This window comes from Strigops habroptila, chromosome 18 (genome assembly GCF_004027225.2).
Source record: "Strigops habroptila isolate Jane chromosome 18, bStrHab1.2.pri, whole genome shotgun sequence".
In the NCBI taxonomy this organism is placed as follows: Eukaryota; Metazoa; Chordata; class Aves; order Psittaciformes; family Psittacidae; genus Strigops; species Strigops habroptila.
This window is the reverse complement of record NC_044294.2, coordinates 2,633,062-2,656,169: the sequence shown is the minus strand read 5'-3', so window position 1 is coordinate 2,656,169 and position 23,108 is coordinate 2,633,062. Positions and strand designations below refer to the sequence as shown.

The following is a 23,108-nucleotide window of genomic DNA, read 5'->3' as shown; positions in this document are numbered from 1 at the left end:
AGATGCTGCCATCGCCTGAATTTCCTCATCTGCTCCGGACTCTGCTTTATCCATGGCAAAAACACAGGGAAGTGGCTGGTACCAGCTCCAGGACAATTTACCACCCTGGTTTCTGCGCCTTTTAGTACAGAACCTAATATACGTGAATATGGGACTGCCAGGAGCTGCCCTGGCCATTAGAGCCTGGTGCTCTCACAAGGACCATGTCAGCTAAAACCCTTCCTGAAGAGGCCAAATCCCATCCGATTTAACACTCTCCTTTTGGTCATGGAGCAGCCTCGCTCTGTGCGGTTCATTCCAAACAGCTCTGGACGCTTTGCCTGGAGCACCAGCGCTCTCTGCTTGGGTTCTCCAAGCAGGAGAAGCTGGTGGTGGGAGCGCAGCACACGATGGCACACGAGCAGCTGTGTTTATGCCTCACCCACAGCACACGGATCCTTCACCCAGCGCTGCCCAAGCAGGTTTTAGTGGTTTATTTCCAAAACAGAGCTCACAGGACACAGATGAGCAGCTTCCATCCGTGCCAAAATAAACATTCCTCTTTTTCCTGTCCAACCACGACAACGGTTCCTGAAATCAACCACTGGGCTCCAGGTTGAACTTCCCAAACCAGGGCGAGGATCAGCCGCTTCCCAGTGACCTTCTCTTGGATGCAATTTCTGATGCTGGGGCTCTCCACGAGCCCCTCGTACATCCCAAAACGATCCCACCTCCCTGCACCAGTGTCCACTCGGGCACCTGAAGTTCAGGAATGCCCCGTGGCAAGAGACTATCTCCCAATGCAAAGGACTATCCTGAAAACTCCAAGCCAAACACCAGCAGCAAATGCTGTGCTGTTTTCAACTGCTCCCTGATAGGGCTATCAAAGTCTTCCTAGAAAGAGAAATGAAAGACATTTCCATGTGTTTTCCTAGAATGGAAATAACAACATGGGTTTAGCATCAGTTGTGGTATCTCCTCTGTTTCCCTCCCAGTTCTTACCTCCAGCATTATAGAAAGTCACGGAATGATGCTGAAGGACAGAAGCAGATGGGTTTGGATGGAAGTATGCTCGCTCAGGAAGGCTCCTATTGGCAGTTCTTAAGTCAATTCCTGCTGGGGAAGAGTTGTCAGGGGGAATTTTATAAGCCTTGGAATTAAACTGTGCATTTCCCCACACGGTTAGCTCTCATTTGCTGTAGAGTTCATTAGAACAAGCAGCAAATCAGCTCTTTGCACAGGGCGATGGCAGAGAACCCACAGAGAGGCCCCGTACCTGGAGGAGATTCCTATAGCCAGGAAGAGTGAAGCCACATCTTGTTCAAGAGTGGCAAAAGCACCTCATTCCCAGAGCTCCCAAATCCCACCACTCCAAACTAAGCTTAAACTACCCCTGGTGGAAACAGCACATCTTAAAGGGCAGGAACTCCAGAGACCAGGAATAACCTTGCTCTGTCCAACCTACAGCTCAATGGAAATGAGCTCTACGCTCTCACAAGAATGGCTCTGCCCCAAAGAGAGACATCAGGAAGGAGGTGGTGGCTTCCTGTACCACACGAGCCAGAGAACCTCATCCAAACACATCTGGAAGTTCAGCTTCCAGCTCAGACCAACAGCCCATGGAATTGTCCTGCAGAGATACCCCCATGGGTCACCAGCCCACAGAGAGGGAAAGGTGTTTGTCCCTGTAGAGATGCTTCTCTTCACTTATTTTTTAAGCCTATGGAGCAACCATTGCTCCAGGTAGGACACAGAAGGACATACACATGATTCCTTCAGGGAAAGGAGACTTGAAAGCAAAGGTTTCAAAGAAGTCCAGCTTGAATTGTGTGAGGACAACCGGTGACTGCTGGCCTGGCTTTCAGCTTTAAAGCAGCAGCAAAGCTCACTTTGAAATGGGACAACTCTTCCTCTGCACCCCAGACAGAAGACAGGACCACTGGCTAGTCATCATGTTCCATTTATTCTGTATACATTCGTAGTGCACGTTAATGTAAGACATGAGCACTCCCCAGGTCACAGAGCACTGCTGCTGTTCTTCACCTCTACGGCTACAGCCGGATGAGATACGAGGAGGGACATCCATAGAAACAACCCGGAGAAGCAATTACACAGCGAGAGCAACCCCTCTGCTCAGAGCAGCTGAACCCCAACAAACCTTTGGTTTTCTGCCATATCAGAGATGTTCAGTACCAAAGACACCAGAACGACGACGAGGAGAACCACACGGGAGGAGAGCTGGGGATAACACAGATGCATCTGGGCCTTTCAACTGTAAAATCACATTCACTTATGGAAGAAGAAAAAACAAATGAGATCCCTTCTTCACAATCAACCTTTTCCATACCCTGGCCTGTAATTGCCAGCTTCAAAGCGCTCAGGATTTCCACGAATGTCTTCACTTTTGGTCCTGTTGGGTTAACAGGGATCTAAACCTGTTCTGCCACCTCTGTGTGGCATTTCAAGACGAGCCAAGCTTGGGGGAAAGACAAACTTCCCAGAAGGACTGACAGCAGCCTGCCCAGAAGCTGAATTCAGGCACCACCTTCATCAACCATCATTCCTTAACGATAATTCACAGTCAAGATACCACCCCAGAGGGCTGAGCAGCATCACACAGAGGGACAGAGGTAAGACTTGGGGGAGGAAATGGCCAAGAGAACAGGGAGCTGTAACACCAAGTCCTGGCTTTTCTCCAGTGAATGGCATGGCTCAGGTCATAAAAATAACACTGTTTCAGTCACAGCTAACCCATTCGAGTCTCTTTGCAGAAATACTGATCATTTAACCCCCACAATCCAGCCTCTCCTTTGCCATCCTCTCCTGTAAGGCAGGCACAGCTCGAGGATATTCCAATGTCCTTCCCTGGGGGAAAAGCAGGAACATAAAATGGGTTAAAAGAAAAAAAAAAGACAAATCCAAAAACCTCCCATGGTAAGAGACAGCTGAGCGCCAGGAGAAGCTGTATTCCCACCAACAGGATCCTGGGAAAGGAAGGGTAAAAGATCTGTTTATGCATTCACCAAGGAAGAATGATCAGGGGAAGAAGTCTCATTGATTAACTCAAAACTCAAACAAGAACCACTTAAAAAGGTTAAGACAGTCAAACTCCCTGTGCACAGCACAGGCTGCTCACCAAGTCATCCCCGGAACATCAATCTCACAGGCAGAGGCTGGAGACCAGACTCAAAGCAAAGATCCCTCTGGACAAGGTGCCATAAAGACACAACAAATTGCATAAACATGATTTTCAACCAAAAGAAAACAATAACAAGGAAAGACTCCAGAGTTATCAGAGAGTCACAGGCGGGTTTGGCTTGAAAAGGACCTTAAAGCTCCCCCAGCTCCAACCCCCTGCCACGGGCAGGGACACCTTCCGCTAGAGCAGGTTGCTCCAAGCCCCTGTGTCCAACCTGGCCTTGAACACTGCCAGGGATGGGGCAGCCACAGCTTCTCTGGGCACCCTGTGCCAGCGCCTCAGCACCCTCACAGGGAAGAGCTTCTGCCTCAGAGCTCATCTCAATCTCCCCTCTGGCAGGTTAAAGCCATTCCCCTTGTCCTGTCCCTGCGAAATCAAAGAACTGAAGGAATGAGAAAACACCGATGTCCTCCTCGCCTTTCGACCCAACGCTGATTCCTCCTCTGAAACCGTTTCCAGTGTGGCCACTAGAGGAAGCTGCGACACTGGCCAGCACCGCCCGGGCTGTGCCACCCTGGAGCTCCCAGTGCCTCCAGACCGTCACAGCAGCCTTCTCCCACCCATCACAGACATGCAGCCAGGCCGGAGCTGCCCCACAGGGTGATACAGCCTAGAAACTCTTTAGTTAAATAATTTATTTAAAGCTTAATGCAGTTAAATTTCATATATATATATATATATATATATATAAACAATTTCTCTTCTCACTTCCCTAACTGAAAGCTAGATTTAGGGGGATACATTGCCTTTCCCTTTCAAATAAATTCATTTGGCATACATATAAAAATATATTACTTGGGTTTCCTTCCAGTTACAGGTCACACAAAGGTTGGGGTGGAGAACAGAATGGAAGACAAGCACAAGCACTTCCCAAAAACCCAAAAAGCCAGTGAATTTAAGCACGAGGTGCACTTTGAACTTATAGTGCAGCAGCAAGCCAAGAGATCCACGTTGTGCCCACACAAGCATGGCACTGCTCACACCTTCTGACCTGCAGGCACACGTCCTTGCTCCCAAAAGGGCCACATTTCGATGTGACATTACAGCACCAAACTCAAAAAGGCTCAACTTCAAAAACCTGGACATCAAGTTGCTGGACCTCAGCAGCAGGTTGCAACGGGACAACGGGGTTCTCTCCTCTTTCGCCCCAGAGGCTTGGACACTGGAAACCTTAAGGACAAGGAGAACACAGCAAGGTTTGGCAGTGGGACACCTCGGAGAGCACTGGATCTCTCCACTCCTGTCCCAGGGAGGAAGATGGACACAGGCAGCAGAAGGGTGGGAATCCAGAGTAACCCAGAGCACTTCTTACTGGAATAGCTTATAATGGCAAAGAGGGATCCAGGGAGGGACTAAGCTGCAGCGTGTGGAGAGGGGTGGTGGGACAGCCTGCAACAGGACAGGAGCAGAGACCCTACAGAGGGCCTCTCGCAGAGGCCTGACAGCTCAGCTTATACTCAGCCCTGGTATCAAGAGAAAAATCCACATGAAAGGCCACAGATTTACCCGAGAGCTGAAACTGAGCCCTTCCAAGCCCACAGTTGTAGGAAACAAACTGCACATTCACTCAAAACACTGATCAAACACGTCTCATGGACCCCGCCAGGCACGTGGGTGAAGGCAAAGACTCTGATAGAACTGCAGGCTCGGCTGCCTGGCAGCTCCGCTCGCACTCCCACGTCTCCCATTTCCCACCCACCCGGTGACAGTCAGTCCCGGTTTCAACATGTCTTTTGATTCACAACTGCTCTTTTCCCCAGCAGCAGCTCAGCAAAGCCACCAACCTCTTCTGAGAGCAGGAGTGAGCCACAGCGAGTGCTCGTGTCATACTGGCACTGCTTTTGGCAATTACCACTGGGATGCGAAAGAGCATTGAATAAATAAATAAGCAAATAAATAAATCAAGAACGTTTTGGAACAGCCACCAAAAAGAACCCTTAAAGAGCAGGGTATGGTACAACTGAAGTGTTCTGTACCAAACCTCAAACCTCTCTCACAGTTGTGGTCTTCCCCTCCTTTTAAAGCAGGGTCTCTTTAGGAAATCAGGTTTAGGTGATCACAGTGTCTGTGCCCATGGCTGTCTGTCCTCTTCAATTCCTTTCTAGAGCTGCCCAATTCAAATGGAATCTGAGAGAGGGACAGAAGTATCAAAAGCTTCTACAAGAAAACACGTAACAAGTGCAGAGGGGAGAAAAGAGTTGAGGGGGGAAAGACCACAGCATGAGCCCCCACATCCCCAGGGACCAGCGAAACCACAAGGCCCAGCTGCAGCACTCGCCTCGAGCTGCAAGGCATGAAATCCATGGAAAACGGGCTGGATTTGCAGCGGAGCTCCTAAAGCAACTCACTTTTGGAAACATGCCTCCACCATGCTGTGCTCTGCCTCTGGAGCCAGGCTGTTGGCACTGCTCATGGAGCTGCCAGGCGATAGCAGAGCTAAGCCAATCCAAGGTTGCACTCACACAGCAGCGGTACCACTGCTGGCACCTTCTGCCCCTCCTGCTGGAGGCTGAACCTTCAAGCAACGTTGTCGAATACCCCCCAAGGCTTCAAAAACGAACTAGGTGGGACAGACAGAGAGGGGAAGACAGACAGACAGACTAGGCTTAACATCAGCTGTAGGAGCCATCCCGTGACACCAGGTAATGGGGTAAACAGGGAAGCAGAAGGCAATGGCGAATGGAAGTCACGCTGAAGGCAGGTACCGAAGCCACGACACGGTGCTTGCACTCGGCGGCCCCCCTCACAGGGGCAGGTCAGTGCTGTTATGCCGAGTTTTCCGTGAAGTCCCATCATCTCTGGGCAGGGCCCTTTGCAAACTGGACATGGCTGCTGTCTTTTTTAGGTCGATGACCGCGTAGGAGTCCGTCCGGCGGGCGTCAGGGGTGGCAGGAGCTGGGACACGGGGGGCCGGGGGCTTCTGATGGCCCTTGTGCGGCTCAGCCTCCAGCTCCACTTGGATGTAGTTGAGCTGCCGTGGCTGCTCCGGGCAGGGCCGGGGGAAGTCGAAACTGAAGACGTTGGGCACGCAGCTGCGCCGAGGCTTGGGCAGGAAGCTGCTGCGCCGCTGGCCCCGGTGCAGCGCCGCGCTCTCCGAGTTCATGTAGTTCTGAAGGGGATCTTCTTCACCAGCCTCGGAGTAGCCGCTGGGGGAAGGTGTCAACACGTCGCCCGTGTCCTCCTCGCCCCGCGGGAGGGGTTGGCATTCCCACACCGGGGGCAGTGATGGCAAGTTCTCATAGTGCAGCAACGCCGTCCTGCGATGGGAGCAGCCGGGTAAAGCCGAGTCCTCCCGGGGCAGCTTCAAGCGCCCGCCTCGGCAGAGAGACGAGGTGCTGGGGGGCAGCAGGCCATTGACATTCTCATAGACGCACTGGGGTGAAGGACACTCCTCCTCACACTCGTTGTTGTTGTTGTTGGGGGGGCAGAAGTGGGTCCTGCACTCCCGGTGGTGCCGACAGGCGCGTCTGCAGCTGGATGTGGGACCTAACACGAACTTAACCTCCCCTGGCTGCAGAAAGACCTGGGGATTGCGGTCTTCGAGGGAGCAGCTGTGGTTCCTATGGGGGAAAGGAGGGTGGACTTCAGGCAAGGAGTGCATACAGTGTCGGCCCCTCAGCTCCTGATCACCATTGGCCGTGTTGACGTAGGTGTGGGACTGCAAGGAGAGAAGCAGAGGGACAGTGAAGGGAGAAGAGAAGAGACAAGAGCAAAGCAGCTGAGAAACCAACAGGAACGGAGAATATGTTGGTGGCTGATGAAGCAGGAGGAGGTGAAAGAATTTCAGAAGTTGGAAAGATTTGGGGAAGCAAAAAGCCACTTCTGGATTTGTGGGCTGAAGGAGAGACTAACGGGAGTCCAGCTGCAGGAGAAACACATCATCTAGCTCACACTCAGTGCATATGGCACAGAACAAAAAGTTCTGTCACGCAAATACGAGTGGATTAAGGAAGCCACCTCAGGCAGAGTGCCTGTTGTAGTGAAGTGTCAGAGAGCAAAAGTCTCCAGGAGTAAAATGAAGCAAAAGAGGGGAAAAAAAAGGATGACAAGGTATGAGGATCCCCTGGGCTTTGCTGAAGAAACCCAGGATTGCACAGGACCGTGAGCAAACAAGCTGCTTGATCACTGCTTGCAAACATTTAGGACATCCAGGTTTACCTGCTCATCAGGCCCAATAAGGGCATGGGTAGAGTCTTCCCCCACAGAGGAATGCCTCAGGCTGCTCACAGAGGGGTGGTGGGCTGCAGAGTATGGTAGGGTTTCTCCAGGGTAGCTGTGAAATCCATTGGGAAATCCTGGGACGGTGTACCCCAGACCTGGGAGAGAATCAAGACAGGTAAGGGAATTACAGCACTGGTTTGGCACAAAATAGAGTTTACTTCCTTTTTGCAGTCAGAATCAACCTCTCTGGGGAAGACCCCTATGACAAAGCACCTCGTAGAAATACAAGGGCTGGGGCCTCTTAGAATCATAGAATCAACCAGGTTGGAAAAGACCTTTAAGATCATCAAGTCCAACCATCACCCCAGGGCTGCCAAGTCCACCACTAACCCATGGCACTAAGGGCCTCATCTCTTGCTTAAATCTATTTAAACCATATATGGGTCAGCTGTGAGGCAGCACATCTCTGTGTTCCCCCCTTTTCCCCCAGACACCGAAGGAGCCTTACTGTTGGGTGCCTGGGGGGTCCGGGAGAGCTCCCGCTCCGTGGGGTGACTGTTCCTGGTGATGACAACAGGCTCTTCCACGACGTTGATACTGTTACACTGCATCAGGTCCTGGAGCAGGTTAAAGATCTCCTCGGCTCTGGAACACTTAAAGGCAAAAATCCCTGCCCAGTAACAAAGAGGAGGGTCAGAAAAGCAAGAAAGGGTCGTGCTTTACCAGGAGCGTGTGTAATTCCCAGCTCTAAAGGAACAGGCAACTCTGATTTCTTTTGCTGTGTTTAACACAATCAATCCCTGCAACCCACAGGGAAACAACCAACAACTGTGGATTATTGCATCAACAGGAACACGATGTTATGGCTGCCATCTGACCAAACGGTGCATCATTACAAGGAACATACTGAGCATCTCAAGTGCTCTTACAAGAATCAATCCCACCTGAGCAGAGGTGTGAAAGGACAGGCTAACCGCTCTCCTTTCAGCTCTAATCTGTTCTAACTCACCTGGCACACAGTCCGACTCTCATTGCCAGGGAAAAGGCTTCCCAGTGACTACTCAAAGCTGAACTGGGCCTTGTGGAGCGTGTACATGAGGGAGAGACAATGTAATGGTTAAAATCCATATGGAATTAAACAGCATCTCCCCAAAGGAGCAGCCCCCGGCGGAGCCGGCTGGCGCAGAGCTGCCAATCCAGGCTGGCAGGCACACAAGCCATGGCAACAGGAACAGCATGGCAACAACGCTGCTGCCACAGAGAGGAAGGCTTTCAAAATCCTGGCCCCAAAAACCTCTCGCTCTGCCTTGTGCAAGGTGGGGAGCAGCATCCGGAAGGAGTCCTCCCACTAAAATCAACTGAGCAGAGTAAAATCCTCCAAGGGAGGGAGAAACCTCCTCACAACACGACGCCACCCCTCTCCTTTCTGTCTGCTGTGAGACTGATGAGTAAGTATGTATCTGCTAAAAATCCTGTCATATGTGAGAAGCAAATGGCTCTGCTTTATCACCAGTACCTGGCCCTGAACACACACACAGGGCAGAATGTTAATCACTGGTCTGCATCCTGCAAAAGGCAAACCAGAACCTGAAGACAAGCGATTCCCACCGCTGGCAGCTGATAAGGGCTCCAGGAGAGGAAAACCCCACGTACATGGATATTAAAACAGAGCATATGGCACTACAGATCTGCACAGAGCGTTACACTGACACTGAACAGTCACACGGAGCCCTTTTGGGTAAGGAGGAGTTTACAAACACATTAATATAATGAGGAAACAAACTTTTTTTGCTCCCCGGGGATGCAGATGCCAAGAAAATGTTCAGCTCTTTAAAAGCAAGAGAGACAGACTGGTAAAGGAACTAACAGGCCCCATTGTAAACTGGAGTCTATTCCCAGTGCTGCTGATGACTTGGCACGTACTCCTGGGTGACTCACTTCCCTTCTCTAGGCACAGCAGCCCCGTGCATAAGATCTGTAAAACGTAAAGCTCCTCTCCCCCTACGTTACAAAGTGCTGCCAGACATGAAATGCAAAGCATTAGGTAGAACCAGCACTAACTAAGGCAGAGAGAATGCTCCCAGAAAACCCAAATGTGCTCAAACAACTGTTGCTACTGACATGCATTTGGCAGCTCTGTGGAACAGAGCTCCAAGAGGGACCTGCAAAAAGGTGCAGTGATGCCCTTTCGCTTCATCCCCAGAGTTAAAAGCTGATCAACGAAGCTTCAGCCTTGCAAAAAGTACTTTCTAGCTGCTGAGGAAGCCCAGCATGCCCTCCTGTGCATCCTGTGGCACCAAGGCAGAGCCAAACAGCTCTCTGACATTAAATCCACCCCATCCAATGCTCAAGCCTCCTCCACCAATTACCTCACGAGCACCAATGCACCAGCAAAATGAGACCATTAGATTTATGGCCAGGTCCTGAGCCACAGTGTTGTTCTCATCAGTGTTTTGATCAGGAGTATTAAGTGTATGATCTGCACACTCTGGTATTCCGGGGGAACAGAGGCTGCAGAAGAACCTGTGGATTCATTAGATGCAGGAAGTTGGGAAGACACAAGCATCAGCTCACTCTGGCTGCCTGGGAACAGAAGGGGGACACTCACCCTGCCCCGTCTGGCAGCGCCGGCCGCTCTCGAAGGAGAAGAGGTTGGAGTCGTAGCCGTAGCGGCGCAGGCAGAGGTAGGGCCACCTGACAGCATCTCGCTTGTGAGTGTGCAAGATGAGCTCCGTCTGTGTCAGCTCCATAATCCCAGATCCCAGCTCATTACCTTCATCGTCCACGTTCGTTACCTGCAGAGGCCACAGGGCTCACCTCAGGACACTCAGTGCGTTGGTGCCATGGAAAAGCCCACCCATGAAGACACTGTAATTGTTGTGGATTCCCCTTGTGCTTGCTCAGACGCCCCTTTCTCAGCTGAGAGCATGAATTCAGTGCTGGCAGAAGGTGCCAAGCCAGCAGCCCTGGAGACTGTGTGCCTGGCAGTTCAGCTGATGTGTCTCAGCACAGACACTGGAACACAGCCCTGAGCAATAAAAGGTTTCTCTCCAGTTCCCCGTTTCCTCGCTCAGGCAGAATCTCTGTGCAGAGGCAATTTCTACTGCAAATACAAACATATTTGCAGCAGAGGTTGCTTAAGGAAAGGGGAAAAAAGCCAAACAAAACAGTGACATATTTGCAAATCTCATAAAGCAAAAGACTTTTCAGCAAGAGCAGAGGTTTTCTTTCTTTTCATGCCTGGAGTCCAACCAACACTGGGCTTTTCTAGTAGTTGGTGCTGCCACAGACTCTCTGATGGGGATAAAGGTGCAACACTTACCTTGAATTTGGTGGGATGGTTGTCTGGGATGCTGTCTCTGCACAGACAACTGCAGCAGCTCCCCATCACGTCAGTGTAAGAGGTAATCCCTGGGGAGAGGACACAAAACAGAGGACAATTGTATTTTCTACCCAGCTCCTCCCACCACGCAGCATTTACAGCCTGTTTCCTCCTCAACCCCCCCTGCACGTGGCCCAGTGGGTTTGGATCCCAAACTCCTCAACATGTTCCTTGATGAATGGGCACTGTGCAATATAAGGCTAATTGAAAAGAGCAGCTTCCTTACCATTAGGCAACTGTTGGATTTTTTTGGAGGAGTGAGAAGAAATTCCCACCACTGTCCCTCTATCTCCTTCGGGACTTCATGGTAACCAGGTTTCAGAGTCACCTAAAGCACAAGGGAAATGGTCCCATCTTCCACCTGACAAGGAGAATATAAACAGATTAAAAAGCAGAGAAGATTAAACAAGGGGTAAAGAGGTTGTGACTGAAGTTCCTTTCAAACATCACAAGGATATTATTTTAATTCACTACCTGCTTTTTAGATGAAAACAGAAATAATTCTGCAGAGAGCACTCCTGTGATTGCTAAAAAAATATATAGTCTAGAGCTAAAAAACCTAAAAATAAGAGATATTTTACTTCCTGGCTTTGGGACCCTACACAGGGTTTCTCAGAGCTCCTGTAGTGCAAATAAAACACAACAATGCTGAGAGGGGGTGAGGATATGAGGAACCACACGCATCTGCTGCTCAGGAATGTGGAGATACCTTCACGCCATGCAAGGTCCTTAAGGGTCAGCGAACCAGCAGCCTCAAAAGCAAGTGAACACAAGAGTCCTTCTGCTTCAGGCTGTGAGAAGTAACAAATGCCAGAAACCCCCAGAGCTCCGTGCTCTGACCACAGTGAGCACAAGCACCAAAGAGGCAGGAGCTGCACACCCTGGGAGTGAGAAATAGCACGATCTTGGCTGCAAACTTAAAGGACTCCACATCCACTCCAGGGCAGGGGACTCAGCAGCAGGTCACACAGGAGATGCCTTGTCCCCTTTGGTGAGAACAGCTCCCGAGCTCTCCATCCGTGGCGTGAGGGAATGAAGTCATATGGGTGCCCGGCCTGGCAGCAGAGCAGTAAATGAAATGAAAAGGCGATTGAGAAGCTCTCACCCTGCCATGCCAGAATCTGCCTCAACAGTCGCTCCAAATTAAACCATGAATCACAGAGCTGCCTCTCCGAGCAGAGCCACGCTGCACCGCTGCCCTCGGGCTCCCAGTTCATCTCTGACATCAAAACAGAACCTAAATCACCCCCCACCGCAACCCCACGCCTTCATTTCGGCTGAAGAATTCCCTACCACGTCCTAACCCTGCAAAGTCCCCCAGAAGAGCGATGTTTGCTTTAGAAAGATGGAAGGAGCTTGGGCACAAACCAAGCCGGCTGCCACCTGCATGTCCCCATCACCACACACTCCCTGTTCAAGCCCACCTCCTGCTCCAGCCATCCTATTTGTTTTTCTAGACTCAGTATGGATTTACTCCCTGCTGACCTTACAGGCTTTGATCAATAATTTAGCAACAGATCCCTCTCTGCTCCATCTATTCTGGTCACTAGGGGCCTTGTCCTCTGCTGTCTGCCCTCCAGCTCCCATCACATCAATTCCCTCAGTAAAACCCCCAAAATCTGGTAGAAAACACGTTGCCTTTGCCCCCTCTTTCTTCTTTATCCCTCCCTCCCTCTGCTGCTCCCTCCACTCACATCTGTCTAACCCTCAAGGGGCTTTGGTTGAAGAGCTGCCGCCTACCCCCAACAGTTATTGTGGTCAGAACTGCACAAGCAAGAAGAAAAGCCACATCTTGGGATCCCTGAACGCTCCCTGGGCACTTCCTGCCACTCCTCACTGTTGAGTATTTCAGTGGCATCACCTTCCCGCACACACTGAGACTCTCCAGCCTCCAGCCTCTCGCTCAGCGCTTTCGACACGCACAGGTTCAAAGCCTTTAACCTGTCAAACCAAACACTCCAACGGCACCGCACGCTGCTTCCCTCGAGCATCCCGACACCTGCAGCAAACCCTTCCCTCCAGACTCCCCACTTCCCAGCACCCAAACCTAAACCCTCCTGAGACCTAAACCCTCCTCAAACCTAAACCCTCCTTAGACCCAAACCCTCCTCAAACCTAAACCCTCCTTAGACCCAAACCCTCCTCACACCTCCGCATCCCTCCTTGGCTCTGTCTCCACCGCAGCCTGTTGCTCTTCCCCCCTCCAGGCCCACAGCAGCTCCATCCACCCAAGACCCCCACATCTTTGCCCTTCTCCAAGCGACTCTCCTCACCCCAGGGCTTCCTCTGCTCCCCAGGGAGCGGGGCACGGCACCGGGACAGCCCTGCACATGGACACCCGGCTCATGGCCCCGCAACAACCCACGGGAGGGAAGGAGGGAGGGGAAGGGCTGCAGCGGGGCCGCGGGAAGGGGCTGGAGGGAGGAAGAAGCGGCGAGAGCCGGGGGATAACGGGGAAGAGGGTGCAAAGGGAAAGGGGCACCGCGGGGAGCGGGAGCGCGGCCGGTGCCGGGGGAAGGCCCGGGCGCGGGTCGGTACCTGAGGCGCTGCCCGGCTCCGCAGTCCGGGAGCTGAGGCCCGGGCCCCCGCTGCCGCCCGGCCCCCGGCCCGTCCCGCGGGGTCGGGGCTCGGGCGCGGGGTCCCGGTGCGGGTCCGGCCCCGCCAGCGCCGCGTCCCACAGCGCGGGCCGGGCCCGCCGGGAGCAGCGAGTCCGGCGGCCGCCGCCTAGAGCGTCGCGGGCGGGGAGGACCCGGACGGGAGCAAGGGCGGCCGCCAGGGGGCGGGCTGGGCCAGCGGCGACGGGGCCGCCAGGGGGCGGGGTCTGGGAGGGGGGCGTGGCCAAGACGAGGGGCGGGGCTTGGGGGTCCCGGTGTTGTGGGGGTCAACGGGAGGGGATTGAGGGGATCAATGAGGGGGATTGAGGGGGTCAATGGGGGGAATTGGGGGGATCAATGGGGGGATTGGAGGGGTCAATGGGGGGAATTGGAGGGATCAATGGGGGGGGATTGGGGGGTCTGGGGCGGGATGGGGCGTCAGTGGAGGGGCATTGGGATGGGGATGGGGAGATGCTGGGGGGTCAGTGAAGGGAACTGGGGGGCCAGGGCAGGAGGGGGTGATGCGGGACCAGCACCTCAGCACCCTCACAGGGAAGAACGTCTCATCCCAATCTCCCCTCTGGCAGGTTAAAGCCATTCCCCTTGTCCTGTCCCTACAGGCCCTTGCCCAAAGCCCCTCTCCAGGTTTCCTGGAGCCCCTTTAGGCACTGGAGCTGCTCTAAGGTCTCCCCTTCAGGAGCCTTCTCTTCTCCAGGCTGCCCCAGCCCAGCTCTCTCAGCCTGGCTCCAGAGCAGAGCTGCTCCAGCCCTCGCAGCAGCTCCGTGGCCTCCTCCGGACTCGCTCCAGCAGCTCCACGTTCCTCTTGTGTTTATTGCCACCAGAGCTGGATCAGGACTGCAGGGGGGGGTCTCCCCAGAGCGCAGCAGAGGGGCAGAATCCCCTCCCTGACCTCCTGCTCATGCTCTGGGGGTGCAGCCCAGCACATGGGGGGGTTCCGGGCTGCAGCATATTCAGTTCTTTCCTCGGAAAGCCCCAAGCGACCCATGTGTTGAGCTTGGGTCCCTGACAAGGACTTTGCCCATCAAGCTTCCCACGATGCAGAGGGATGGGGGAGTGCTGGGAGCAGTGGTGAGGAGGGGGGCCCATCGCCACCCATGGGTACAAAGTCCACAGCAGCGAGCGGGTCAAGATAAAGCAGCGGAGACCAACCTCCCACCAAAGCCAAACAGCGGATTAACTTCCCTGGCACAGATCCGAGCCCTTAAAGGGTCCCTGTGGAATTGCAGTGCTAGTTTGGCAGCTCCAATGGGACTCCTGTGCACAGTTTTGGAGGCGTATGGAGATGCTCATCTGCCCTTTCTCCTTTTCCTCCTGCTTCTTTCCCTGACCAGATGATTGTACAGAGATATTTGCAAAGATATAAATCCGCAGTGAATCATATCCATGTAATCCATGCACCAACACTGCCCTGCACGGCCTCTACCAGTGGTGCCACAGAGCCTGGCCACCTCCTCTACCAAATCACCACCACTGCAGACCCAGGCTGCAATCCCGACCCTCATCCCAGAGCCCCACATAACCCATGAGCCTCCTCCTCCTCATGGGGCTCTCCATGGAGCCCCAAAACAAGCAGCAGCTCTTGGGCAGCAGCTCAGGTCTGGTCCAGTCCCTGCCAAAGAGAGGGTTTGGAGGGATGCTGTGTCTGTGCCCGTCTCTAAAGTCACATCAGCAGGCAGGAAAATCTCCCGGCATGTGACAAATACACTGAAACACAACCAAGACGCTCTGCCTCGCGTCAGAGGCTCTGATAAATTTTACCCTGACTCTTGCCCGGATGCAATTGCTGCAGCCGAAGCCGGTCTAAATGGCTTTTAGGGAGAGTCGTCAGGTGAGCAGAGCTTTGGAAAACTAGGACATCCCGCCTCGCCCCTGGCTCACTCCTTTGTGAGAGCCCAGCCGGAGTTTCTCCACCTCTCAATTGAGCTGTAATGACACTTCCCGCTCTTTCATGAAGCTTCGACTCTTTCCCGAGCCGGGTAGGAAAATAAATCACGGCGCGGATCATAAAAGCCATCAAAACGGCAACCTGGGGTGAACCGGGGCGCGGACGGAAAATGAGAGGTAGGGAAGAGCGCAGATGTCACCAGCGCTCCTGCCCCGGGGGGTTAATGCGTGTGTGTGTGTGTGTCCGACCCCCCCACAACGCCCTTTGCTCTTCCCCTCCCCGCCTACCGCGGGGTTCCCCTGCCATTGGCTGCCGCGGCAGGTTTAGGCTGAAATCCCTGAAAACCTGTAATTAGGACCCCGCTGACACGGAGCCGGCTCTTGGGCAGGCGGATTAAACACAAAAAAGAGAGAAAGGGGGGGGAAAAAAACCCCAAGCTGTTTCCCTGGCTGAGCTTGGATGTTTTCCTTTCGCTTTGCACCGTGTTCCCGTCCCAGCCTCCATTCCCCAGCGGGACGAGCCGGCGGACGGAGCGACGGAGCACGGAGCCCAAGGCACGGGGAAGGGGCAGGTATGTGTGTCCCCGGGTATCCAGGGGGTGTCCCTGGGGGGGTTCTCTGAGTATTTGTTGTGTTGGGGTGGTTGGGAGGGAGAACCCCGTCCGGGCATTGTTGTAAAGGGAAGAGGAGGTGGATGAGGGGAAAGGGGGGGTTTTTGGGGCTATTCTTCTCCGGGAGGAATAAATGGAGGGAGGAGAAGGGTGTCGCTGCCCCCCTGAGAGCAGGACATGGCGTCTGCTCCGTCGTATGGTGCCAGGCTCTGCCAGCCCGGGCTGGGCATGGGGTGCCCTCCCTCTGGATGTGAGGGGCTCCCGAAGGGGTCTGAGCTCTGCCATCCTGCCTCCACCCGGGGTTTGGTGGAATGGGATGTTCTGCGGTTGGTCACGGAGGTTGGGCCCTGTCGCACATGGATGCGCCGGGATGGAGGCCGGTGGCTGCGGGGAGAGGCGGGTGCCGGGGCTCGGTTCACACCCCTGTACGAAAGGTGGGTTAATGGGTCACTGCTCCCTGCGAACCGGGAATGGTTGGATGCGGAAAAACACACTAGCAAAAGCCCTTTGCAGCACTGGCACATCCCCCAGTGAGCAAAGCAGCCCGTGGCATTGGTCATGGTCCCCTCCGGTGGTGTGGTGCCATATGGTGGAGCAGGATGCTGAGACACCCCCCCCTCCCATCGCATGGGGGGTTACATTCACCCTGTCCCCCCACACCAGTGACCCAGAGACTGCTGTGCCCAGCCAGCGGCACCCAAGCGTTGCTCCACTTGCTGCCATCACAGGGCCAAAAGCCACCTCGGGCTCCTTTGTGAGCCAGGCTCCAGCCTGGCTTGGGCTGTGCTGCAGGACTTGCTGCTCTGGCTTGCCTTGCCAGACCTCAGCTTATCTCGCCCCAGAAGAGCTGCATCTTTATTGCTCTGCATCTTTATTTCCACGTACCTCCGTTGCAGCTGTGTTGACAGGAGCCTAAGCAAAAACAGGTTATCCTGTGGGTGAGGTGGTGAACACAGAGCTGTGCCTCTGAGAGCTGCCAGTGCGTTTGGGTGCTTGGAAAGGGATCTGCTCTTTTTGGTAGTGCTGAGCTGTTGTGTTACCCCGGGGTTGTGGAGTGTTTGGTGCTTCTGGAGGGGTCTGAAGGTGGGTTGTTGTGAGATGGAGACTTCAGAAAGCCACAGGCTATGGCAGAGATGGAGCCCAGCACCTGGCTGTGCTGGGAGCCTGGAGCCTGCGCCGAATGCGAATGGGCCAGGGTGGCTGCGCTGCAAGTTAATGTGTGACCTTGGCAAGAGAGGGCTGGGAGCCCACGTGCACTCCCACAACCAGCTGGAGACAGGGGCTGCTCCCAGGGAGCCAAACAAGATGAATATTCCCATGAATTTTAGCCTTTGCAGCCACACGAACAGCGAGGGGATGCGAGCAGGTAGAGGAGCGCAGCGGGGACATCACCCATCCTTTGGGGAGCACAAGGGGAGCTGAGCAATCGCAGCCTGGAGAAGCTCCCATAGGCAGAACCAGAGACTTGTAAAGCAAAGGCAAATGACAGCCAGTGGCACTCAGCCTGCCCGACTGGTCTGTCACACATCCCTCTTTGGGGGATGCGCCTCCAGCACTCAGGTCTGTGTGTGCAGGGAAGAGCAGCTCTCCACAGCACCCTGATGCCTGGTCCAGGCTCTCCTGTCCCTGTTCCTGAGGCTGGGAGCATCCTTGCATCCCTTCGCAGGCCAGCAGGGAAGAGCAGGAGCAGGACTGCCCGGAGGCAGCGAGGGAAGGCAGGAAGGAAGAGGGGATAGGGATGGGAAGCAGAGGAGACGGACCTGTTGGGGCTGCCTGGCTCCTTAGCATGGGGCGCGTACCTCTGTCACTGTCTGGGGCTAATTACAGGGACTTGTCTGCAGCCCAGACGGCTGCCAGCCGCCGTAATCACATCAAACCGGGCTGGGCTCCCCAGAGCATCCCCATGGATTCAGGAGCCCTGCCCTCATCAGTGTCCCCCAGCATCATCCTACTGACAGCCCCAGGACGAGGTGCCCTGTGCACCCTGCCGCAGGGATGGGGTTCCACAGGTACCACCAGCACTGCCGAGGCCGCAGAGCATCGTAAGGGTCTAATCACAGCAAAGCCCCAGCAGATTAGATAAGTGCAATTTGGAGGCTTAATGCAACTTGGAGGCTTAATAAGCCAAGCTCAGCCCAGGCTGCCATCTGCCTGCGATGGGGAGGGAAAAGCAGAGACACTTACACAGACAAAGCAGCAGCAGGGCTGAGGATGGACACAGAGCCCACAGAGGTGCCCATCTATCATCCCCAGGGACACACATCGTCCTACAGAGCTGCAAAGCCAAGGTTGTTCACTGGCCCTACACCAGCAGTGGCAGAGCAGCCCTTCACCACATCAGCAAGGCCAGGGCTCTCTTTGGGCTACAAATACACCGAGTTGGGACAAGTTACTTCATCCCCATCCCCTCCTGAGCACAGCTTCAAACAGCACCATGCAACCAGCCCTGCAGTGTAAACCCAGGGCTGGCAGACCCCAAACCCCAGGGAAGAGCCAGAGCCCTTTTGTTTTACCCCTGATTAGCCAATCTGCAGCGTTAATCATTGACCCTGGTGCTTGGCGGGGAAACCTGAATGGTCCTGGCTGATCCCAGCTCCAGAACTGGCCACATTTGGGTGCAGGACCCTGAGATCCTAGAGGGGAAAGGGTGTGATCTGTGGTGGAGGGAGCAGGGGGACTGAGCCAGGGGGGTTTGAAGCTGTTTGGTGGGAGCAGTGGGGATGTGGCTGCTGGTGCTGGCCAGGATGTGCTGGGTGAACTGGTCCTCATGGTGGCAGGGATGCAGGAGGACCGAAGTGCATGGCCTGGGGGCTACCACCCCACAACCCTTATCCTGAGCTCATGCCAAGCTCCTTGCTGTGCAAAACACTTTCCAGAGCAGTCGCTCAATCCACAGCAGGCACCCAACCACCCAGGGGTGCCCTGGGACCGTTGCGTCGCAGCGCTGGGACCCAGCTCAGCTCCATCCCACGCCGGGGCAGGAAGCATGGGCAGAGGGCGTTGGGCTCTGGGCAGGTGTCCAGGGAGCCCCAGGAGCCCCTGCTGGGGCAGCTCGGCTTTGTTTTGGAAAGCCAAGCCAGGAAGGAAGCGAGCGGTGAGGAACCGCGCGGGGAGGAGGGGACGCGCCGGATGGGTTTCCACTGCGTAACCATGGGCCCGGCGAGGTGGTGGCTGCAGAACAATAGGAGCCCGAGGGGAATACATGATTTTCCACTGGATTAGGCTGGACCTCGGTCTCCTCCCACTGCCGCGCTCAGAGCCAGGCCGCTAGACCAGGGATGAGCTGTGCCAGCAAAGGACTGGTGGGGAAATCTCCCTGCTGCTTCCCAAAACCAGCTTGAGCACGGACATCTGGGGTCTTCCCTGCACAGCTTCAACCCATCCCCATCCCATCAGTGCCTCCTGTCCTGCCAAGCAGCCATGCTCTCGGTGTGTGTTTGCTTATAACCCATGCAGAGGAAGGAGCAGCCACCCAAAGCCCTTGGGCTCCTGTAGTGGTTCAGCCAAGGGTCTCGAGGTTGTGGTGCTGCTGAGCATCATCCCAGCTGGACCTGCCTGGGGCCCCTCATCCTGCTGCCGTGTGGAGACAGGTGGGATGATACGTGTCCTGGGGAGGCACCCCTGTTCCCAGCCTCGCCGAGGGTCTCACCAGCTCCCATCCTCTCTCCCCAGCTCATGTCCCTGCCGAGCACCGCATGGCCCCAGCGCAACGAGCCCCCTACCTGCGGCACCACCACCACCAGCCTCCCGCTGGCCTCATCCGACAGCGACTCCGGCTGTGCCCTGGAAGAGTACCCGGAGCCCCCTGCCGAGCCCGCGCCCCCCGAGGTGGGAGCATCCTGGATCTCCCCCAGCCCTGTGGGTGCCAGCCATGGTGGTACCCACACCAGAGCATCCTCAGTCCTGGGATGCAGGAGACGGTACCACCATCCACAGTGGTACCCACAGCAGAGCATCCCCAGCCCCGGGATGCAGGAGATGGTACCACCATCCACAGTGGTACCCACAGCAGAGCATCCCCAGCCCCGGGATGCAGGAGATGGTACCACCATCCACAGTGGTACCCACAGCAGAGCATCCCCAGCCCTGGGATGAAGCATATGTTTGAGCAACCTCAAGCAATGCAGCTTAACCCCCCTAAAAATTCCCTTGTGTTTCTCTCCTCTACACAACACCCTCAGGTCCCGCCGTGCTCCGGCGCCCGCGCTCCGCATCCTGCCTCACCCACCGACAGCACCCAGCTCCACACCAGAGCCCTCCTGCAGCAGCTGCCCCCTCAGGACTGCGATGTAAGACACGTATTTGTTGGGTGCTGCCCACCCTGGGCTTCACCCACACCCCATCCCCTCACCTCCGCCTCCCCGTGCAGGAGCGGTATTGCCCCGACCTCGCGGAGGAGGAGAGGAGGCAGCTCCGAGCATTCAGCGCCCGGCGGAGACGTGAGGCGCTGGGGCAGGGGCTGGCATGTCCTGTGCCGGGTCCCTGCCATGGTTGTCCCTGCAAGAAGGTGAGGCATCCCCACTATGAGCACCCATTGTTTCCCAGTGGGGACCCATCCCCAGCCTGGTTCCAACCACCGCATCCCCTCTGCCTTGCAGTGCGGCCGGAGGCTGAACAAGGGGGACCCAGGGGTCTCAGCATCGCGGCTGGGGGACCAGTTCTGGCACCCGTCCTGCTTCTCCTGCCACTTCTGCCACCAGCCCCTGGTGGACCTCATCTACTTCCAGCAGGATGGGAGGATCTATTGCGGCCGGCACCACGCTGAGCTCTTCCGTCCCCGCTGTGCCTCCTGTGACCAGGTGAGTGCTGGGCAGGGGGGGAGTCTTTTACCTCCCTTTTGTGTTGTTAAGAGCCCCCGTGGTTGTCTGGAGCTGCAGCCAAGCTGATGGGCAGGAGGAAATGTTCCTTCCTAAGCCCTCCAGAGAGCCCCATGCCAAGGCGCAGGGGGGTCCTCTCAGCACAGCAAAGCATCCTCCAGGCTATGGGCTTCCTAGATGGATGCTTTATGGATGGTTTTCCCCCTCCAGCTGATCTTCATGGAGGAGTGCGTCGAGGCCGAGGGCCGGCGCTGGCACTTGGAGCACTTCTGCTGCCTGGAGTGCGACGTGCCCCTGCGCGGGCAGCGCTACGTGATGCGGAGCGGCCGGCCCTGCTGCTGCGGCTGCTTCGAGAGCCTCTTCGCTGAGCCCTGCCAGGCCTGCGGGGACCCCATCGGTACGGCCCCGTGCCCCCCTGCCCGGGCAGGGTGAAATAGGATCAGAGAATGGTTTGGGTTGGAAGGGACCTTAAAGCTCATCCAGTTTCAACCCCCTGCCACGGGCAGGGACACCTTCCACTAGAGCAGGTTGCTCCAAGCCCCTGTGTCCAACCTGGCCTTGAACACTGCCAGGGATGGGGCAGCCACAGCTTCTCTGGGCACCCTGTGCCAGCACCTCTGCACCCTCACAGGGAAGAACTTCTTCCTTATAGCCAACCTGAACTTCCCCTGTTTCAGTTTAAACCCATCACCCCTTGTCCCTCAACAGCATCCTTGTAGTTGGAAGGCTGTTCTGGGGCTTCCCAGGCGGGCTGGGAGCTGCCGCTCTGGAGCCAGAGCCCTGCAGCTGGGCACGGAGGACGGGCTTTGGCACGGAGCTGCGGGAAGAGCCTCCCCCTCACCCGTGGTTGCCCCTCAGGTGCTGACAGCGAGGAGGCCACCCACCAAGGGCTGCACTGGCATGCCCGAGCCGCCTGCTTCTGCTGCAGCCGCTGCCGCAAGCCGCTGCGGGGCCAGCCCCTCACCGCGCGCCGCGGGCGGCTCTTCTGCTCCGAGACCTGCAGCCTGGGGCAGGATGGAGCCTCCAGCGCCTCCGACTCCTCCGACTCAGCCTTCGCCTCGGCTCCGTCCCCAGACTCGACGCCCCTGTCCCGAGCCAGCCCCACCAGCAGGACAAGCAGCACCGGGGGCTGCAGGCAGCGGGTGGAAGGGGCTGGTAGGGATGCTACAGCTCTGCTTGCGATGTGGTGGGAGGAGGTGGGAGCAAAACAGGGCTCTGCTCAGCCCCTGGGTACTTATGGGGTATGTGACATGGGTGCAGGCCAAGACAGGGCTGGAGCAGCGGCAATAAGCCCCCAGCCCACCTCCCACAGGAGGGCGAATGCTGGTGGCTGGGGTTTGGTTGGTAAAACCCTCCTCTGCACCCCAAGGGGCTGTGGCAGGGCAGGCTCAGCCTTCCTCTTCCTCACCCAGCCTTGTTTTCCTTCTTCCAGAGGGTTCTTCGGATCCGGCCCCTGTGCATCCTGCATTTAGGAGCCGGGAGGACTGCGGAGCAGCGGCTAAGGAGCGGAGCAGCGATGCTGTGCACACAGGGATGCTGGGACCACCAGCCGGACACCCCTCTGCCCCCCAGCCCAGCACAGAGGGTCCCAACGAGCCTGGAGCCTTGGGACACCCAGTTTTGGGGAGCTCTGATCCCCGAGCACCCACAGGCAATGGAAACCCACCCTTCCGAGCAGGCACATCCCCTGCCCAGCACAGCCCGCAGCCGGAGGATATGGACCTGCAGGACATCACGGAGGAGGATGACTCCTGGTGTCCCACCTGCTCTTCATCTTCAGACACGGACTCAGAGGAAGAGGGTTTCTTCTTCGGGAAGCCCATTCCCAAGCCCGGGATGAGCTCCCTGGGCAGGGAGCCCCCGGGGAGGGCCGGGGGCAGGACGGCGAAGCCGCGGGGTAGCAGCAAGCACTGCAGCGTGTCCTAGCAGCAGGGACTGGGGGTGCTCGACCCGTGCTGCTGCCCTGCCAGCCCCTGCCGTGGTCTCAACCCGTTCCAAGTGGGTTTTGGATGCAGCCAAAGGCTGGTGGGAAGAAGCCGCCGGGATCCTTCCCCCCGGGCAGCCGCTGGCAAAGCACAGCCTGCAATTCCCGACGGCCTCTCCTGCAATTAGGAACAGGAAAAGCAGGTAGGGAGCAGGGAGCTGCAGCCTCCCTTCGCAGACACACACGCAAGGGAGGAAAGACAAGGGCAGAGCTGCCTGCATCGTCCCGCTGCTGGGGACCCATGGGGACAGCAGGGTGCTGGCTGCAGGGTGGGAGCCTTCACTAGGACACCTCGTTGAAGGATGAACGCCACGGCCAGGCACTCTCCATCCCTCATGGCACCAAGGGAGGGCCAAGGGGACCAAGGGAGCAGCTCTGCTGCTGCCAATGACGATGCTCCAATAAAGTTTGGCTGAAATCTGAATGCAGAAGAGCCACCACACGTCTGTCCCATTCCTCCCCACCCCAAGGTCAGC

At 56.1% G+C, this 23,108-nt stretch overlaps 2 protein-coding genes across 7 annotated transcripts; one reads left to right on the top strand and one right to left on the bottom strand.

Annotated features, from left to right (window-relative positions):
- Positions 1–1,923: 1,923 nt before the first annotated feature.
- Positions 1,924–13,464, bottom strand: FRS3 (fibroblast growth factor receptor substrate 3). Of its 4 annotated transcripts, none has more exons than XR_003989646.1 (8): positions 13,260–13,452; positions 10,948–11,082; positions 10,662–10,750; positions 9,948–10,134; positions 7,848–8,009; positions 7,337–7,494; positions 4,170–6,836; positions 1,924–2,844 (listed from the first exon to the last, which is right to left on the bottom strand). XR_003989646.1 is itself a non-coding variant. In XM_030473376.2 (7 exons), the coding sequence occupies exons 3-7, from the start codon at positions 10,725–10,727 to the stop codon at positions 5,922–5,924; spliced, it is 1,488 nt and encodes a 495-aa protein (XP_030329236.1). In that variant the 5' UTR covers positions 10,728–10,750; positions 10,948–11,082; positions 13,260–13,464; the 3' UTR covers positions 1,924–5,921. The 4 variants fall into 4 exon arrangements, 2 of the variants coding, with proteins under 2 accessions (XP_030329236.1, XP_030329237.1); XR_003989647.1 differs by having other exon boundaries at positions 5,527–6,836; XM_030473376.2 differs by having other exon boundaries at positions 1,924–6,836; positions 13,260–13,464.
- Positions 13,465–15,230: 1,766 nt separating this feature from the next.
- PRICKLE4 (prickle planar cell polarity protein 4) lies at positions 15,231–23,056 on the top strand. 3 transcript variants are annotated; one of them, XM_030473367.1, is made up of 9 exons: positions 15,231–15,312; positions 15,719–15,792; positions 19,504–19,659; positions 20,013–20,120; positions 20,201–20,338; positions 20,430–20,630; positions 20,859–21,045; positions 21,507–21,803; positions 22,081–23,056. In XM_030473367.1, the coding sequence occupies exons 1-9, from the start codon at positions 15,285–15,287 to the stop codon at positions 22,572–22,574; spliced, it is 1,683 nt and encodes a 560-aa protein (XP_030329227.1). In that variant the 5' UTR covers positions 15,231–15,284; the 3' UTR covers positions 22,575–23,056. The 3 variants fall into 3 exon arrangements, with proteins under 3 accessions (XP_030329227.1, XP_030329228.1, XP_030329229.1); XM_030473368.1 differs by lacking the exon at positions 15,231–15,312 and adding an exon at positions 15,363–15,397; XM_030473369.1 differs by lacking the exons at positions 15,231–15,312; positions 15,719–15,792 and adding an exon at positions 18,776–19,421.
- The last annotated feature ends 52 nt before the right edge of the window (positions 23,057–23,108 follow it).

What these genes read in the sequence shown, in the direction of transcription:
- FRS3 (XM_030473376.2), bottom strand. Translation starts at nt 10,727, where the DNA reads ATGGGGAGCTGCTGCAGTTGTCTGTGCAGAGACAGCATCCCAGACAAC. An exon ending in GACCCCCCAGGCACCCAACA is followed by an intron (nt 7,495 to 7,847) that starts GTAAGGCTCCTT and finishes ATTCTCTCCCAG; the next exon opens with GTCTGGGGTACACCGTCCCA. An exon ending in TTATTGGGCCTGATGAGCAG is followed by an intron (nt 6,837 to 7,336) that starts GTAAACCTGGAT and finishes CTCTCCTTGCAG; the next exon opens with TCCCACACCTACGTCAACAC.
- PRICKLE4 (XM_030473367.1), top strand. Translation starts at nt 15,285, where the DNA reads ATGAAGCTTCGACTCTTTCCCGAGCCGG. An exon ending in TCGACTCTTTCCCGAGCCGG is followed by an intron (nt 15,313 to 15,718) that starts GTAGGAAAATAA and finishes TTCCCGTCCCAG; the next exon opens with CCTCCATTCCCCAGCGGGAC. An exon ending in GCTGTGCCTCCTGTGACCAG is followed by an intron (nt 20,631 to 20,858) that starts GTGAGTGCTGGG and finishes TTCCCCCTCCAG; the next exon opens with CTGATCTTCATGGAGGAGTG.